The sequence below is a fragment of the Bombus fervidus genome, chromosome 8, assembly GCF_041682495.2.
Source record: "Bombus fervidus isolate BK054 chromosome 8, iyBomFerv1, whole genome shotgun sequence".
Lineage (NCBI taxonomy): Eukaryota > Metazoa > Arthropoda > Insecta > Hymenoptera > Apidae > Bombus > Bombus fervidus.
The window spans coordinates 9,663,544-9,681,903 of NC_091524.1; the positions used below are offsets into that span (position 1 = coordinate 9,663,544).

An 18,360-nucleotide genomic window follows, 5' to 3' on the forward strand; every position below is an offset into this window, starting at 1 on the left:
TGACAGTGGTATATAGGTATATGCGAAACCTAACTGTACCAAATGATGTGATTAATGGCGCGAAATGGAGCATAACATATTTTAAAACTCGATAGAACATTTAACAAACATTTTAAGTATGTAATAATATTTTACAATGTTTTATCCACCTTTCTACATCGTTTAAAAGTCTTAAAACTTCTGTGGCTAGATTGGAAAATATCGATAACCGAATTTAAAAAATTTGGAATAATGAATGCAGGTAAATGTTTCAATTTTAAAGGATGATTCTTCGAGTTATTTGGTATGTAACAGATCATCTAAACTATTTTAATTACTAAAATATTTTTCGTTACTAATATGCCAAAAGAGTAATATATTAATATTATATAAAACTATCACACACTTTAGAGTAAGCGTAAAAAAATAACATAAACTGAGGTTGCTTGTATTAACAACTACTCAAGGTTGTAAAAAAATCCTGTTTATTAACATAATTTAATCAGAAGTTTTACATTTTAAATATTAAAAATTACAAAACGTGCAGATATACATATTATACAAAACACGTTACCTTCTCAAGTGGACTAAGATAAATACATTCAATAAATTTTACATAGTTTTTTTAATATATACATAACAATAAATGTTGTCCAAGCATTGGCATGCTAGTCTTTATAAAATTGGCTTATAAAATTGTAAAAAATAATTTGCTACACATTAACAACGAGTAGGCGCATTCGCCATTAATTTCATAATACTTGATTTTATTATAAAAGACTGCTTTTTTTGCGTTAACAATGTTCTTCTGTTGTAATTTTTGCTTTATGAAGCATAGACTTTACGTATTGAGGCAATAACATTTTTAGTTCGCGCGACACAGACATATATCTGAAGTTTAATAATCTTACCAAACCATTCTGGTAACCAACCACCATCCATAAGTAACTCCATGCATTCGGATTCCAAGACATCTAGAATTTATTATCTAATTTCAGTATCGGATAAAAATATCAATTAAATGAAAACAGTTGTGATATACGTACTCTGTTTACAGACATGAATGGATATTCTTCAAGCGGAACTTCTGGTAGTTCCTCCTCATTCGGTTGTTTCTGCTCATGATGTTCAACACTCTTTAAATATAATAGAATAAAATAGTAATTTGAAAATAAGAAATAAAATACATTATGCAGTGAGACTACTTACTTTTAATTTATCACAAAAGACAATACCGAATCGATCATGGCACTGATCATAAGTTCCTGGCATGTAACAATAATCTTTCGAATTTTTTTTGTGCTTTTTATCACCTTTGCTATCTTCTTTTTCTGAGAAGTCCACTATTTTAACAAATGAACTCACCTAGGAGAATTATTTATATTTAACTTTGTAAGAAATGGTTTAAATTATCAACAATATTTAAGCACGTTAAACACAAAAAGAAATACCATTTTTTTCTTCGTTAAAGCTTTCTCAATATCTCTATTATATATAAGTCCATGTGCGAAGATTGTTTGTATTTCTCCTGCTAATGTGCCATGTGCAATGCTATTTGCATAGTCAGAAGTGGCTACAGCCTATAAAATTTTTAAATAAAAAAGGTTACTTTTTAATAATATCTAAAATATGCTTTCTAAAATTACTTACATATGTGGTAGAATTTGTTTGTAAAATAGGGTAGTATTTGTATTCGTGTTCTCTTAATGAAATCAAATAAGTATAAGTATGGTTGTACCTATAATAGAATAATATAATATTAAAAAATAGATTTCATCAATTGAAAATATTCTTTTATGGTCCTTACCCCAGTGCATCATCAAAAGTAACAACAGCACATGGCCAGTGTGTCATCCATGCACCATTTACTATAATAGATTTTTGCATACTAATTTGAGGACTATTTATGTCTTCTAAATTCCAAAATTTATATGATCTATCTAAACTGCCAGAAGCTAGAAATCTTCCTTTATTATACGGAATTAACTCTAGCACTACAAAAATGATACTCTTGTTGAATTTGTTATTTTATTTTATATTACTTTGCAAAAAAGAAAGAAATATATATATGTATATACTTACTACTCACAGCATTACCATGAGCATAAAAATGCTGAAACGCATTTATGAAATATGTGTTTTTCCTTTTTTGCATTGATAATGGTGATTTATATGTTAAATCCCATAAAGCTATATAGCCATTTGAAAATCCTGCAGCGATTGTACTGCAAAAACGAAAGAAATTGTATAAGTCAGTTATTATAAAATTAGGAAATGGATAAGAATATAGAGAAAGAATTGTACTTATGGCCGTGTTCTTTCGTCCATGATAATTTGGTACATTGCCAATTTTGATCATTGTTATCATACATTGAAATATTTACAACTAATGTTATTACTGGATCAGTGAAATATATAGGCCATCTACAATAACATATATTCATAATAGCAACACACGCACAGGAATTTATCCATTTGGATGAATTTGTTATTTACCCATTGTCTGTAGTCTTCTTAAATTTAAGCTCTTCTGGAAAAGGTAATGAATAAACATTTACATTTCCGTTCGAGCAAGCTGCTGCAAGCATACCCATTCGCTTAAGATTACTGGGTATTTTGTTTTCATTTTTATAATTATTCAAACTTTCATCTTGATAACATCCGGAAGGACACCATTCTAAACACCATATGGTACCACTGTTGTGTACAATAGCATACGACAAAGTAGGAGATTCTGTTTTACCATCAATCCTAAAAGAAAAGAGAAATTTACTTTGAAGAAATTTAATACTAGCATATTCTACTTTTTGTTACTAACTCGTGATTCAAAGACCCGACATTCCAAATTTGTATCATATTAGGCTCAGAGTGTGATTTTCCTACAGTATATTCACTTGTCATTTTTGGATGAGTACTAATCGCGATATATTGACAAGGTTCCTTAGAATACATTGGTGATGGAATAGGTAACCAAGCTAATGACCACACTGGTCCACCAGTAAAAAATATTGGAGTGCCTGAAAAATTATTTTAAATTTAATATATCGAACTTTATGAAACAATCATATATAAGTAATTACTTGTTTTTTTCACTAGGTAATTACCTTCATCTAAACCACCTTCAAATCGTTTCCATTGCTTCCATGTATCTTCTGTATTACACAGTGTTTTAGACACACTTCCTTTTTTTGTTCGCATGGAAATTTCTAGCTCTGGTAAATATTTAAGAATATCGGAATTGTTTAATAAAGTAAACTGATTTGGAAAATAGTCATTAAATAGACAAAGTTCATAATTTGTTTGTTCACTGTTAAAGAAAATAATATGAATTATCACTTAAACATATTAAAGAATTATATATTTTAATTCTAAAAGATATAGATACTTACAATTCCATAGACCATTGCACACCGAGCATATATGGTTCTTTCCATTTGATTTTACGAAATTTTTCCTTGTACAAAAATTTCATTGTGAAAGATGTTTCTAGAAATAAAAATCGTGTGTGAAACTTAACAATTTAACTTCTTATTTTATAATAAAATTTATCCTTACTTTCATCCGAACTACAATCTTCCTCTTCAAAATCTGAATATTTATCAACTTCGTCTGTCATTGCATGCTTTTCTAGTATGTGCTTCTTTATATCTTCATCAGAGGTAGTTGAAAATTTACATTTTTTACATATATAACTCTGCAATAAAATTAAATATCTGCTAAAGTTAGCATTTTAGATATGCCATAGAAATAAAATTAGTATTACTCTAATATACACCTCTTCAGGAGTGAAGTTACACTTAGAAACATGTTCACACATATCTTCAAGAGAGGAACATGTATAAGTACAGCCTACTTGACGACAATTTATTGTTCCCCCTGAAGATAATACTTTCTTCCATATGCCTTTCCACACAGATGGTACAGGTCTTTTATATTCAGGCATTTTGATCAAACTTTTCTGTAATGTTAGTTTTATATAGTTATTCATTTGGTAAATTAAGTTTTTTTTACGAAAAGATATTTTTAAAGAAGTAATATACCAGCAAAGAAGAGTCAGGCTTCATTTTCTTTTCAGGTGGTAAATTGCTGTCTTTGACAAGCTCAGTAAATTCAGAAATTTTTGAAATTGCTCTGTAATTATAATGCTATATGAATATTTTTATTTAATTTAAATTTTAATAAAATTCCAATTTATAAAACTTACTTTTCTGCAGCTTTACGTTTTGTTCTTTCATTAGTAGCAGTATATAATTGCAATTCATTTATTTTGCTTTGTTCTGCTTGTCTATGTACCCTTTCATGCATTTCCATAGAAGATGGCATCATAACAGCACCACAGATAGAGCAACTTACCATCAAAGCTTGCCTTTCCTGGTAAAAAGATTATTGTATGTATAGTTACATTGCATTACGTTTCAAATTCCAATTGAAAAATTGCATACTTCTTCTGATTTTCCACAAAATTGCATATGAGATATAAAACCGTTTGCACTACGCTTTACAGCACCGCATTTTTCGCAGGACAACTGACCCCTTCTTTTTTGAATAGCCGTCATTAATACTTTTCTCCATAGTTTAATATTATTTTCAAAGTCCTGAAAACAAAATTCTTTAATAAATAGGATAATAAGTTTACAAATTTATTTATATTAATCTTATATTTACAATAGGTTCATCGCCCTTTTTCCAACTCATATTATTATGCTTGCGCAGATTGTGTGAATCCCAATTGACTTTTAATACATCTATTTCACATTTGGCACAAGTCACAAAATTTACCTGAAATAGAAAAACATATATTTATGTAATTTGAGAATGACATATAGTTCCAATATTTTATATAAAACTTACTTCTGATGCACTAGTTACAGTACTACTTTCATCTGAGTTTTCTTCTATAGTAATTGGTCCCTTTGAATTTTCTATATACTCAGTGTCTAATGCAGAATAAGATGAGCCTCTACCCCTGCCTCTTCCTCTGCCTCTACCTCTGCCTCTACCTCTACCTCTACCTCTACCTCTTCCTCTTCCTCTTCCTTTCTCTTTACTTGTAGATGTATCCGGATTACCTGCAGATGTATCTTATGGTCTATCACTTTTTTAATAGTAATTGAATTAGGAATATTACCTTCAGTACTGTTATTATCACCTATGTCATCATTATTACTATTATTATATGATTGTTCACTATGTCTGTTACTATGAACAAGCGTTCCTTCAATAGAGATATCATTCATTTTTTGTAAAACCCCTAAGTTTTCCTGTGATTCCTTATTTGAAATGTCTGGAGTGTTTTGCACTGTAAGCAGAATTTTTCTAGGTCTTCCTCTTTTTCTTACTACTGGTCTAACCATCAAAGTTTGATTGCTATTATTTTGACATATTGAATCTGTGTTTAAAGTTTCTTGATTTAATGAAGTATTTGGTGTTATAAGTGATGAATTGATTCTATCTTCATTAACACTTGTATTTTTAACATTTAGATTTTCACCTCCTAATTTTCTAGATCTTTCATTTTCAAATTCAAGCACAGAGGTACTCATTGATTTCATTTGTACTTCATTATCATTCTTATGATTCAACCCTATACTTTCTAAATTTTTACATTCCAAATTTTTATTATTTATTTCATTTTTATAATCTTCCTTCATTATTCCTTCACTATTTATAACATTAGAATAATTTTCAGAAGTATTAGTGGAATTCAAAGGCAATGAACTTTTTGTCACAACTAGTGTAACAGAAGTAGAAGATTTATGTGAATCAAGTGTAATATAATCATCACATTTAGTTTGTTTATAAACATCTTCAGTTTTATTAAGTAACTTTCCATCAATTTCATATTTAGCTTTTTTCTCCTTATTCTCTTCTAAACTTTTACTTAAATATCTTTTACTAGTACTTTGTTCAGATCTTATGTCATCTCTCTGAGACTTTGGTACATCAGTTGAGGTAGTTTGATTATTTTCTAAGATTTTAGCAGTACACTTTAGTTCTTGTGATCTTCTCTGATTTCTTGAAATATTTATGAAGTTACTTACTTCTGTGCTACCCTTCTCTTTCTTTCTATTATTATTAAGATTCTGCATTTTCTTTGTGTGATTTGATTTTGGTTCTAATTTTTCTTCATTTGTATTAATTTTAGGCACTTCTGTTGCATTTTTTAAACTTTCGTTATCTGCATTATTTATTGGATTATTTTTATTAATTTTTATGACAGTGATTGGTTTTATCACAATGTTTGAGTTTGGATATCCAGTGGGTGTGGAAATCTCAAAATCTTTATGTTCTTCCTTTATAAGTTCTGATTCAGACATTACGTTTCCATCTGCAACAGAACATTAAATCATAAATAAAAAGATACTTATTTTATTCTAAATTGTGATAATAATTAACTTACTTTTTCTTATAGAATCACTGAGACAAATATTTTGTAATATATTAGGAAAAACCATTAACTTCCTTGTATTATCAGATAATGAATGATTAGATTTAGTAATAGCTGAATTCATATCATCAGATGAAGTGTCAGAATCCACAGTCTTTTTGCTCATTATTAATATGATCTAACTGAATATTAAAAATATAAAAAATATTGAAAAATATTATGTAATCTTAAATATTATAGAGTATAGGACCAAGAGGGTATTAGATCAATAAATTTTCTATATTCTTCTACAACTCTATATTTAAAATTCTACATATTTTTTTGTTATTATTTTAGAACATTTTACAATATGAAAAAAATGTCTATGATTTATTAACATAAAATTGATATGGGCAGGATTCGAACATAGAAGGTGCGACGGTGAAATGCGCTTTCTATAATCTAGTCCAAAAACCCGTAAAAACTGTCAATTCCTCGAGACACACACGTGGGACAGACTTGTTAGTTTCGTATGAAATGTTGATTGTAATGCTATAAAAATTTATTCTTTTATTATTAATCACACCCTTTTATTAATGATAAGATAAGGTTAGGCGTTTAATACTATATGCGAGAAAGTTTGTCACTTAACTGTAACATTTAATGATTTTTCAATCTTTCTGTAACGCACTTACCAGTATTTATTAAAGAACTTTTTTTCTACATTGAAAATGATATTCTATTGGAAAATAAAATATTTTATCCAAAATCTCTGGAACAAGATTCGAACCAGTGCACTTCGCCTTGACACACCATTCTCACATTGTACTAAGGTATGAGTATGGAGCCATCTCTGATAGAGCATCACAGATTATTCGATATATTTCAGCGCATGCGTTTATGTTTTAACGTTCTTAAAGAGAAAACTTTCTGATTGTAACAATAAATAATAGCCACATTTATATATTTACACATTATGGAATCCTCTGTACTAACGCGTTATTTCATATAATTTAAAAATCATCAGATAAGAAATAATTAACGGATAACGAGTACATATACCTATAATTGTATTAGTACATTACACAAATAAGTTTACAGAAAGGGGACAATAGGTAAAATATGACACGATATAACACGTTTTAAACTTTTATTTATCAAGATCTTTATAAATTTAAATCATTCTTCTGAGGAGTTCATTGATTTTGTCTTCGCGATTACCGAAATCGCCACCTTCAACATAATGGTTAGTCTTCTTACGCCATCCACCATTAGGTGTGTTGAGCTAAAGGCAGGAAGGTTGAGATTAATAATGTAACATAGACGATCATTAAATGAAATGTTTGAATTTGACTAAGGAACGCAAAATTACATGTGTTCCATAAAGAGAAACTCGTATTATTTTACGACATAGTAGGAGGTTAATAGAATAATGAATATTTCCACAACCATGCCTATGTCGACATTTGAGCAGTCAAAAATGTATATACCTTAAATGGCCATAAGAAATTGCTTGCAAACTTGAATTTTGGTCCAACCATGAATATTTCATGGATTAAATCTTCTATACAAATAATACCAGAGCGACCTGTAATTTAATTTCCTATATTACTATCACAGTAAATATTGAAGAAAGGAATTGTTTAATGTGATTATAAAATGTGTGAATCGTCGCAAACCTAAACGTAAAATATACGAAAGTTTTTCAAAGATTCTATTACTTTTTGACAAGATGGAAGGGAGCAATAGAGTAAGAAATACAACTCCCATGGACTTGTCAAATGTAATGAATTAATTTTAACTAATTTTCTAATGACAACAATAAATTAGACTAATACTAACCAAGTTTCTTTTCAATGATTGAATTGCTTGTAATAGGAATACGTTGCCTGTTTATTTTGGCAAATCCTCTTTTATAGATCAATTCTCTAACTGATTTTAGATTTGGATATCCCCATGTGATATAAGGTTCAACGATGCGAAGCATGTTAATTGTTGCCTTATTTAGTTTCACAAATACGCCATTATTGATCTGTTTCAGACGGAATAACTGAAGTACTTTACGTACTTTAGGGGAAACTTGATTCACGCTAAAATAATATAAAATGATTATTGTACCATACATAAATTTTAATCATAACTTCAGTGTTCTAGGAACTATATTTACCCCCGAATACGGATAACAAATGCCAAACGTGCTTCGTTAAAGATGTAATAGTTGCCTTGAGTCTTAGCTTGTCTTGCCAATCTGATTTGGTCTCTTTCTACCATTCTGTATTCCTTCACATATTTTTCAGCATTCTTAAAGAATACTTTCCTTTTCAAATATCGACTCCCGCGTTGCTAAAATTAAAAAATTTATTTAATCATTTCCACTAATGTGAAGCATTCATTTAATAAAAAAATATAAAGTACAGTTCCAAAAGCTACCTTAATTGATCTTTGAATACTTGCAACTCGTACTGCTTCACGAATTTTCCTTCTTCTAAGGACTGATTCCGGCACTGCCGGCAGCTTTTTAGCTGCTGCGGGCTCGGTTTCCTTTGTCCTATGTACAAAATTATTAACCAAAGTTAGAAATTACATATTTTGTTCACATAAATTTCAATAAGTCGCATGGTATACAGAGCTTAGGATATAATAAGTTAGGTTAAGCTATAATATAGGTTATGCTATTAAGAAATATAACTATCATTATACTATTATTATAATTATAATAGATATTTAATTTGATGCAAGGTAACAATTCATGTTTCATTAAAGAATTAATATAACTTTTAATATGTATGATAAAATAGGAATTGTTTTATATTGATCAATGGTATGACTTGTCAGCTTCGAGTAATAATTTTTCATTGTTGTGCAAAAAAAAACAAAAACTATAATATAAATATAACAAAAAAATTCAAAAGAATGATTAATAATATATTTCGTAAATATTAGGATGGTATTAATTATCGATGCTTTTAGATTTCGTTATGACTTTGAACAGCACTTACGCATCCGACATTCTTCCAGAGTGTAAAGAAATTCTCAATCGTTGATCACTTCACAACTGTCGAACAGTTCAGCTTGAAGTTGACTACAATTCTTGTTACCTAATGCACAGGCGGGAAATTTGAAATTTGAATTTAACTTGAAAGCGCTTTGCTTTTCGTACTATTAACAGTAACTATTTTGTAATAATTGACATGAATGGCGTAACTAATTATAGGGCAATTAATTTACGCAATAACAAAATTAATGTGATCCCTGTTGTATTTAAAAAATTCAATTTTTCTCAAAGATATATATATATATGTATATGCCTTAATTACAGAAGTTTCTAATTTAAAGATATATTAAAAAAAATTAATTTCCAGAAATTAATTAATCTCAAAACTCTCTTAGATCAAAATCCTTAAGTTGGAAACAGAAAAATATGTGACTTTAAGATCAAAGAGTTTCAAGATTAATGGGATGCAGATTTTCATGAACAGAAAAAAGAACAAGAGCACAAAAAAAGAAGAAGAAAATGAAACATAAAGTAAAAGGAAAAGAGTCGTCGTATTCTTTTTTTATATAATGCGTCGTTCACACTATTATATTATGTACAATTGGCAGACAGAAGTAGCACTTTAAGCAGTTTGGAATTGGTCCAAGGATTTGCTCTTTATTCCTGATGATCGTATTAACAACATTTGCCTTTCATTGACTATATGAGCATCGATAGGCAATATTCACTCGTCTCGTGTACATCTTTATCCTTTCGTTTTATTCAGAAGATATCGACGGCGATCCATCGTCAAAAGGACGTACGGATTATCGGTGATCATCTTCGCGAACAATTAATTACACGTGGACCAAAGGTGATCACTCGAGACAAAGAACAAGACCACTGTCAATATTAATCGACGGTGACAGTTAACGTTACAAGAACACGTACGAAAAAAGAAAAAGAAAGAAATAAAAGAAACCACAGATTGCTTGTCGATCGAATTGGCTAGCAACATTCCATGAACATCAGCAAAATAATAGTGTACACATGTGTCGATCAGTTTTATTCACTCTAAAAACGCAGCAAAAAATCATCGAGTCAGCAAAAGTTAATACAAAGTGAAATGGAATACGATACAATATAATATCTCTATCGTTACAAAGCAATACAATAAAAGAATATCAAACAACGTTGTCGCCGTACGGTAATTTGCACGCGAACTAAGAGACATTATGGCAAACGTATACGTATAATGTATAACTGTATATAGCTTATACGCTAACATAATTGGTAATTCGCTTGGAATATTATAGTCGAGTAAACTCCCGCGAAACGTTGCCTCGTGTACGCTCGCAACACGTTCGCGCCTTCTTCAATTTGACAGAGGTCTAAAATCTCCTATAGAAAATCGATGGATTTGGTCCACGTTGAGCAAGCATACCACGCGCTCACGGAATTCACGGACAACTTGAGCCCATTACGGTGCAAAGTATACGTTATTTATTTTATTTATTTATTTCTTTGAAATCGTTCGTTCATCGTCTAAGCAAAAAGAGAAGTACATAGACAGGTTTCATCGTCATCCCCCGTAGAATCGTCGAGCTTTGGTACGAGTCGTTCGTTCCGGACGAACGGCCGCTAATCAATCTTACGTAAAGCGAGTCGGATCAACAACAACAATAACGCACATTCGCGCAGCAGCAACAATTCATGAGTCTCAACTCTTTCGTTCCTTTCTTTCTTTTCCTATCACGTTCTTTTCTTTTATCACGCTTGTTTCGGATGCGGTGTGGGCGCCGCTGGTTCTGACCGGAAACAGGACAACAAGAAGCCGGTGTACATGGCAAACAGGACTGTGATCGCGATCAGCATATACATGTAGATGTTCAGCTCCGGTTGACGGTACCTGTTCTTGCGCAGCCAATCCAACACGTCTTGTTCCTTGTGTAGATCACCTGGTGAGAGGAAAATTGTTTAGGAAAGCTGCGATTGGAAATTTAAAATATTCATAGTTTCTTTTTGATATTGAAAGAAGAGTTTTACCTCGATAGATACTGGGGAATCTTTTGCGGAAATAAACGATAGCAGGAAGCTTGGTAACGCCCCATTTCCTGGCGTATCTTGGATCAGCCATTTTGACGAATGTGATGTCCAAATTGTCCGTTTCTCCGTCGATGTTCTCCAACTTCTCGTTCACTTCTTCGCTCTCTTTACTATTGTGTTCATCTAGAATAATTAATATGATTTTTTTTTATCTAGAAGTCAAATTGGGAACATCAAGAACATCATCTAATACAAGGATGTTCCTTCTCTACTTACAGAAAAAGACAGTAAGGAACTCGTTCTCGTCTAACAGTTTGTCCAGCATCTTCTTGTTAACTTCTTCGATTTCATTTTTAATTTCGAACACATCTTGAGAAGTTAGCCATTGTAGAATCTTGTCTTCTTGAGTGAGATCGCCATCGTAGATGAGGGGCGTCTTTTTGCGGAAATAAACCAGAGATGGAACGTTCAGAATTCCAAATTTCTCTGCGGCTTCCGTACTAAGAACCTTCACGAAATCAATACCGAATAAGTCCGCTTCACCATCGATTTTCTCCAAAGCTTCCATAATTTCGTCACACTCGGGGCAGTCTTCGTCGTCTGATTAAATTAATCGGTTTAAGTGAAATTTAGCTTCGTCAAAACTTACCAAATTCTGTGATACTTACAAAAGAAAACAGCTAAGAATGGTGATTCATCGAGAAGTCTTTCCAGCATCCTCTCGTTCACAGATTCAATTTCGTCCGCTAGTTCTCGGTTATCGTCATCGATCAGCCATTCGAGAACTGATTCCTCGTTTTGTAAATCACCTGGTAAATGCAATAGTAAATTCTTAAAGATGCAAATTTAATTGAACTGATAATGTTGCAAGGAAAATTTTAGAAACCTTCGAACAAAAGAGGATTGCCATTTCTGAAGTAAACTAAGGCAGGGAAGGTTTTGATGGAATACCGTTTGGCCAGCTGAGGATCCTGAATTTTTACTAACTGAATACCAAATACATCGCATTCATCGTCGATCTTTTCTAATCCTTCCAAAATCTCCTCGCATATATGGCAGTTTACTTTATCTATAACGTAACATTGTAATTTTGTTTTCGCTCTATATGAATATTACATTAATTTTATGTAATGTATCGTATATTATTTAAACGTTTATAAAAAGTATTCTAGAACTTACAAAAATAGACCGCGAGATATTGAGTCTCTTCGACAGACGTCTCTAACATTACTCTGGTAATTAATTCTATTCGATCCTCTGTTTTCTGGGTAATCAACCACTGCAGAACCTCTTCTTCCACTTTTAAATCACCTTTACAAACGAATATCTCGAATAATATGATATAATACAAAGAAACGTAGTGTTGTATCAACAAGAAAGTAGCGAACCTTCGAACACATTTGGTATTTGATTTTCGAAATATACCAATACTGGGAATTCCGTGACACCATAATCTTCTGCCACCTTGTAATCCTACAAAAATGCCATAAAAATTTCCCATTCATATCTCGACTGGAAGCCCAAATTTTTCAAATATTTCATATATTTCATGTACATGTATTTCCAATATAAATTCTTCTATATTTTCTACACTAACGAAATATTTTATGTATCCAGAAATAAATTATTCAATCACTTTTATACTCACTTGCGTCTTCACGAACGTGATACCGTGTCTGTCGCAATCATCGTCGATGTTCTCCAATTCTTCGAGAATCCCCATGCATTGCTCGCAGTCTTCGGCATCTAAAGGAAGACTATATCGTTATAAAATTCACGAACAGATCGAAGAGATATCTACTCGAAGTACAGCGATCTATGATGATAAGATGAATCGATCGATTGGACTGATTGGATCATCTAAAAAAGCGTTCTCCCGGCCTTATCTATGGGAGGGAAACTAGCTCTAACGAAAAAGTAACAACGATGTACAGATACGTATGGTTTCAGTTTGCGATCGTATACTAAATCTAGTAAAACTCGGACAAACAAAATGGTTAGCATGCTGGTCGTCTCTAGATGATAACTATGGATGGTGGTTTCTGCCTCCTGTTTCTATAATGTTCTCATGCTATCTAATCGTGCAGGTACACCTGTGTGATAGTGTGAACGTGTAATAAAATGTAGGGAAAAAATTGGCCTGGAAAAATTGTGACGTCGATGAAAGTTCGTACATACACGTGTACGTTTAAAACGAATGGCTGTGGTTAGATTATTTGGCGATTAAACGAATAAAAATTTTGTTGCGAATAAAAAATACCGCAGTGGCCATCTGAAAAAATCATGCACTTTAAAAAAGAAATCAGATAAAAATGTACGGTGTTGTATTTCACTGGTAAAATTGTATTTGCAAAAATATGGACAAAAATGTATGTGAATGGTGCTGGAGTTCTGGGTAGTGCACACGGAACATGAATATCTTGGATGAACTATCTGCAACATATTCTAAATCGGTAGAACGGTAAAGAAAAAAGAAATCGGGTCGGCAACTCAATTGTTCTCTTTGTCTGTCTTCACGTGTGTACCATCGAGTTCTTCGGCTGCTTCGTGTTCGACGATCCTGCGCTCCCTGTGGCGGTTCTGCTTCCGCTGATATTTTGCCTGACACAAGTCACAAAGCGTTCTGTTCCCTGCGGCATTAGTAGACAACGTGTACAGCGTATGGACGGACAAGAAGACGAATAAAAAAGAGAAAGACAGGCCAAGTAGCAATGATCGTGACGAAACGTATAATCAAACGAAAGATCAAAAAACAAGGACGACGGACAACTTAGAATAATAAAAACGAAATCTGGTTAATCGTTGCGACACATTAAGCGTAAACCGTAGACAAGTACAAAGTAACAAAAGTTCGCGGTAATGTATGTATGTATATATGTACATAGTATAGTTTCGAGTCGCGTTTCATCTGAATTGAACGAGAATTTGTTGCTTTGAAATTCTGGGCTGTTGCTACCAGAGCAGGAATTAATATAACGCAGACAAGTTGCTGGCTGCGGTCAGTTGTTATTCTCTTTAGCGAAGAAATATGATCAATAGCGTGGCGTGAAGGGAAGAGGAGAATGGGATAATAGGAAATCCGCTCGATGTGTAGTAGTATACTTGTTGTGGTATTAACACTAGAACTACCTACGATATTTTATAATAAATATAACACACATAGATAATCACAGATCACAGGAAAAACACGATAAGTGCGTTTATGTTGATTTTTTGATTTTAATATCACATTGTGGCTAAAAAGGAATATTTTAATATAAAGTAGCCGAAAATGGGAAGAACCTGTTGGGTCCAGCCAAAGGTGTATATATATACATATATGTTAAGACAAATAATATTTTAATAATACGTCAAACGAATTTTTTGAGTTATGAATAGGATGCAAAAAATACATGTTTAGCTGTAGAATTAAATAAGAACACAATCTCGACAGCATCAGGTTAATTGACAATTAATTAACATTACCATTAAATTGACATTAATTGTATTGAATTTTAAAACTGCTGTCCATAAAAAAAAAAAAAAAGAAGAAAAACAGAAAAATCAACATCAATCCTGTTAAGAGCACTTGCATATTTTTAATAATTGTGAAAATAGAACATTTAAAACTCATCATCATTGAATCAATCATGTTTGGTAGTTCTAGTGTTAATGGTCAAGTTGAAGTGACTAAAGAATTCTACTGAGATGATCCTCGACTTTATCGATTATTATCGATGAAGAAAAATGTGGATACGTATATCTGAATATCCGAATGATAATATTTACAATATTTACAATCAAATATAGAAGAAGAGCGGGGTAGAGTATAAAAGAAGTATAAAAATATTAGAAATATAGTAGAGCCACGCAACAGGCTAGAGATACATTCCTGCTTGGCAGTTGGCCGTAGCTGAAGGACTGTCAGACTTACAGAAGTACACTGCTAACGATTCCGATTCTCTTATCAAATGCAGAAGTTCTTCACCCTCCAAATCCTCGATTACCTCTCCGGATGGATCTTTCTGTGTTAATAACCATTGCAATATCTGATCTTCGTCGTACAGATCGCCTTTGGTCGAAGATAAAATTTAATTAATTATAGACTTCGGATTCATTTTATTTGCGAGCTAATTTAATTTATAATATACCTGCATAAATGACTGGTTCTTTCGAGGACATTTTAAAGAACAATATAGCGGGTAATGCGAAGACGCCATATTGCTTGGCCAGTTGCTTGTCGTCGATCTTCACGAACTTTATTCCCGCGTTGTCTGCTTCGTCATCGATGTGTTCGATTTCCACCAATACCCTGCCACACTGTTTGCAGTCGTTGCTGTCTAAACATACGCGCGCCATCGCGTTCGATATGCTCGAAAGTCTCGTTTTTTAAATAATAATCGTACCTATTTTGCCGGATTTTTAATTTCTCCATTCTCATACTGTATTAACCCGTAATGTGGGCAACCTCCTAACAGTTTTCCATTTTCCAATAAAAATATCACAAAACCGTTCTGCATCCCCCATTCTTTGGATATCTTTATGTCGAAATTTATACAAACGTTTCAAATGTTAAAGCTCCGAACGTGCTTCTCAATTTATTGGATAACATTCTGGTTGCTCACACGAGGGTTGAAATAAAAAGAAATAAAATAGAAACTTTCCAAATAGGTTGAAATTTCTTTTACGATGTCAAACTTAAATATCATCGAAGTATCGATTAAAATGTTCTCGTGTTCATCTGAACCGAATAAACACCGTAATCCCAATTTTACATACATTCGATCCGATTTATAATTCTTGTTCTAACATTTTATTATTATCATATATGATTTAAAAGATATTCTTCGAACTTTCTTCTTAAATTCGATACTCACAGAAGAACACAGCCAAATAATCAGTGGTCTGTCGTATCTTGTGAAACATCTTCTTATTGATTCTCTCGATATGATCGGTGAGCTCCATGTTCTCCGGATTGGTTAGCCAATCGAGGATTTCCTCTTCGTCGTCGATGTCCCCGTCGTAATTAATGTTCTTGCCCTTGCGGAAGTACGTGATGCCGGGTGGATTCCGGTAGCCATACTTCTTCGCCATCAATCGATCCTTCATCCTTACGATCTTTATACCGTACTCAGCAGCTTCGTCGTCGATCAACTCGACGTGCCTGAGCACCCTAGGACTCTCTGGATCTTCCTCCTTGTCTACGGGAGCGACATTTTTCTTTTTTCGTTTCGAGGCGACGTAATATCAACCCCTTAACATTCTTATGGGAGAAATTTACGAGCAAACTGGACATGTTTATGCAAATTTATCTTTGCGAATATAATTAAAAAAGTGGAACTTAAATAGAAGTTCGTTTTAAACGCTAAATATCAAGGTCAGTAATTTTCTATATTTTTGCATACTACATGCATTTTGTAAATTTTCACATTTACTTTTATATTGTACACTAAATGCATATTTACTAAAATTCATATTTTTAGAAATAAGGAAATGAAATTTCAGTAAAGATTTGTCTCATTCTCTAAATACTATGACGTATATTTACTTTACTGTGAATATTTTGTATATTTTTATGTCACGCGATTTCCATATATTTTTGCACATTTGAATTATCCATATCTAGATGCATAAACACGCATAATTTACTCGTAAGATTTCTAAATTTGAAATGTTATGTGGTCGATAAGAGAAGAGACGATGCTAAGTTGTTACTCGATCACTTAAAAGATGGATTTAACTTTCGAAACGTGTCAAGTTATGATTTTAATAGAATTTGATGAATAATTAAGAAACGAATATAAAAAAATTTTTCTCGTGTTTTTTACGGTGTTAGACCGATTTTAGATCGTTCGATTGGCCATTTAATTTTACCGACTATACAATAATTCTTACTTACCCCATATAACGATTAAATTCGAAACGAACAATTCGCCTTACGAATTATGTAACTTACTGCGAACAATCTACGACTTTGCACATATTCGCAATCTTTTTGGTAGAAAAAATATCTTACAGAAAACGACAGCCAAGAATTCTTTCGTTTCGATATATTTGCTCAGGGTGTCACGATCGATCTCTTCGATGCTCTCGTCTGTCTTCTGCTTCACCATCCAATCAAGCACTTCGTTCTCGTCTAGCAGATTACCTAAGTTATCATAAGGTTGCTCGAATGTACTATCATCTTTTATCGTACTTTTATTCATCATTATCAAACGTAATTAATTAAAAAATTAGTCAAAGAAACTACCAACTCTCAGATTTTTATAGATTTCATTTTATTTAAGATCTGGAATGGCTATTCTCTTCGTCTTTAAATAAATTCTGGAGATTTCTAGATGTTCAAGGAAACTTACCCTTCGTGTACAAGTCGTTACATAGTTCATCGATCGATGTCGGAATTAAAAGAGAATGTTTACTGATAAATCTCAGATCGCTCGCTTAACGATTCAGATATGATAAAGACTCTACGATTCTTTCCTCCATTATTAACGATAATTTTTCAACTTTGATAAACACATTTTAAGTGTGTGATGCATTTTTATCTGGCACTTATTTTTGTGAAGGATGACGTTGAAAATCCTCGATGAGTATTTGATGACCGTGTGGCTGGAGTATCGTGAATTGTGTTCTTCGAGTGCAAGCTTTTAGTTTATCATATACATATATACTCTGACAAGCTTCTAAATAGAAACAAACGGGACAACGTGAGAAACTATTATACAAGTGTCACATATGAAACAGTATAGTTTCATTTATTCGTTGGACGTTCACGAGACACGTTTTCGATTTTTAATAATCTATTTCTGGAGAAATTACAGGTAAGGGAGGAATTCTACGTCTATCATTAGCAGTAGTAACGGGCAAAGCAAATACAAAAGGATACTAATTGGTACTAGGAAACATATTTATTATCGAGTTTTATTATTGTACATGTTGCTCTTATGCGATTAACGAGGATGCCGTATGGCAGAAAGTGCGCAAAAACGTTTTACGAGCAGTAAAATAATTTCAT

General features: G+C 32.3%; 4 protein-coding genes across 11 annotated transcripts in view; 1 reads left to right on the top strand and 3 right to left on the bottom strand.

Annotated features, from left to right (window-relative positions):
- Positions 1-452: 452 nt before the first annotated feature.
- LOC139990289 (uncharacterized) lies at positions 453-7,189 on the bottom strand. 2 transcript variants are annotated; one of them, XM_072009423.1, is made up of 22 exons: positions 7,042-7,189; positions 6,380-6,549; positions 5,108-6,307; positions 4,831-5,048; positions 4,645-4,758; positions 4,422-4,574; positions 4,184-4,350; positions 4,020-4,110; positions 3,755-3,937; positions 3,535-3,673; positions 3,369-3,465; positions 3,084-3,286; positions 2,798-2,996; positions 2,476-2,730; positions 2,284-2,403; positions 2,062-2,204; positions 1,787-1,973; positions 1,630-1,717; positions 1,431-1,559; positions 1,189-1,344; positions 1,026-1,115; positions 453-953 (listed from the first exon to the last, which is right to left on the bottom strand). In XM_072009423.1, the coding sequence occupies exons 2-22, from the start codon at positions 6,531-6,533 to the stop codon at positions 774-776; spliced, it is 4,266 nt and encodes a 1,421-aa protein (XP_071865524.1). In that variant the 5' UTR covers positions 6,534-6,549; positions 7,042-7,189; the 3' UTR covers positions 453-773. The 2 variants fall into 2 exon arrangements, with proteins under 2 accessions (XP_071865524.1, XP_071865525.1); XM_072009424.1 differs by lacking the exon at positions 6,380-6,549.
- Positions 7,190-7,486: 297 nt separating this feature from the next.
- On the bottom strand, positions 7,487-8,918 carry Rpl7 (ribosomal protein L7). The gene is made up of 5 exons (XM_072008576.1): positions 8,777-8,918; positions 8,514-8,689; positions 8,189-8,436; positions 7,837-7,934; positions 7,487-7,631 (listed from the first exon to the last, which is right to left on the bottom strand). Exons 2-5 carry the CDS (start codon positions 8,615-8,617, stop codon positions 7,521-7,523), a joined length of 561 nt encoding a protein of 186 aa, XP_071864677.1. The 5' UTR covers positions 8,618-8,689; positions 8,777-8,918; the 3' UTR covers positions 7,487-7,520.
- A 955-nt stretch (positions 8,919-9,873) lies between these two features.
- Positions 9,874-18,360, bottom strand: part of Hlk (hulk) — a 44,379-nt gene continuing 35,892 nt past the window's right edge. Inside the window, exons 16-28 of one of the 3 annotated variants that reach the window (XM_072008549.1) lie at positions 17,362-17,493; positions 16,223-16,546; positions 15,497-15,685; positions 15,280-15,417; positions 13,892-13,996; positions 13,015-13,112; positions 12,755-12,839; positions 12,546-12,677; positions 12,253-12,435; positions 12,035-12,175; positions 11,643-11,966; positions 11,367-11,549; positions 9,874-11,278 (exon numbers count right to left, since the gene is read on the bottom strand). In XM_072008549.1, the coding sequence (XP_071864650.1) occupies positions 11,091-11,278; positions 11,367-11,549; positions 11,643-11,966; positions 12,035-12,175; positions 12,253-12,435; positions 12,546-12,677; positions 12,755-12,839; positions 13,015-13,112; positions 13,892-13,996; positions 15,280-15,417; positions 15,497-15,685; positions 16,223-16,546; positions 17,362-17,493 (2,222 nt within the window). In that variant the 3' untranslated portion in view covers positions 9,874-11,090. Of the gene's footprint in view, positions 11,279-11,366; positions 11,550-11,642; positions 11,967-12,034; positions 12,176-12,252; positions 12,436-12,545; positions 12,678-12,754; positions 12,840-13,014; positions 13,113-13,891; positions 13,997-15,237; positions 15,418-15,496; positions 15,686-16,222; positions 16,547-17,361; positions 17,494-18,360 lie in introns of all 3 variants that reach the window. The other 2 variants (XM_072008550.1, XM_072008551.1) reach the window with 2 other exon arrangements.
- The window catches only part of LOC139989887 (uncharacterized), a 35,031-nt gene continuing 34,624 nt past the window's right edge, over positions 17,954-18,360 (top strand). For all 5 annotated transcript variants that reach the window (XR_011800433.1, XR_012453384.1, XM_074111868.1 and 2 more), the window contains exon 1: positions 17,954-18,166. Coding sequence is in view for 3 of the 5 variants with exons in the window: in XM_074111868.1 (XP_073967969.1) it covers positions 18,081-18,166 (86 nt within the window). In the remaining 2 variants the exon portion in view is untranslated. The remainder of the gene's footprint in view (positions 18,167-18,360) is intronic.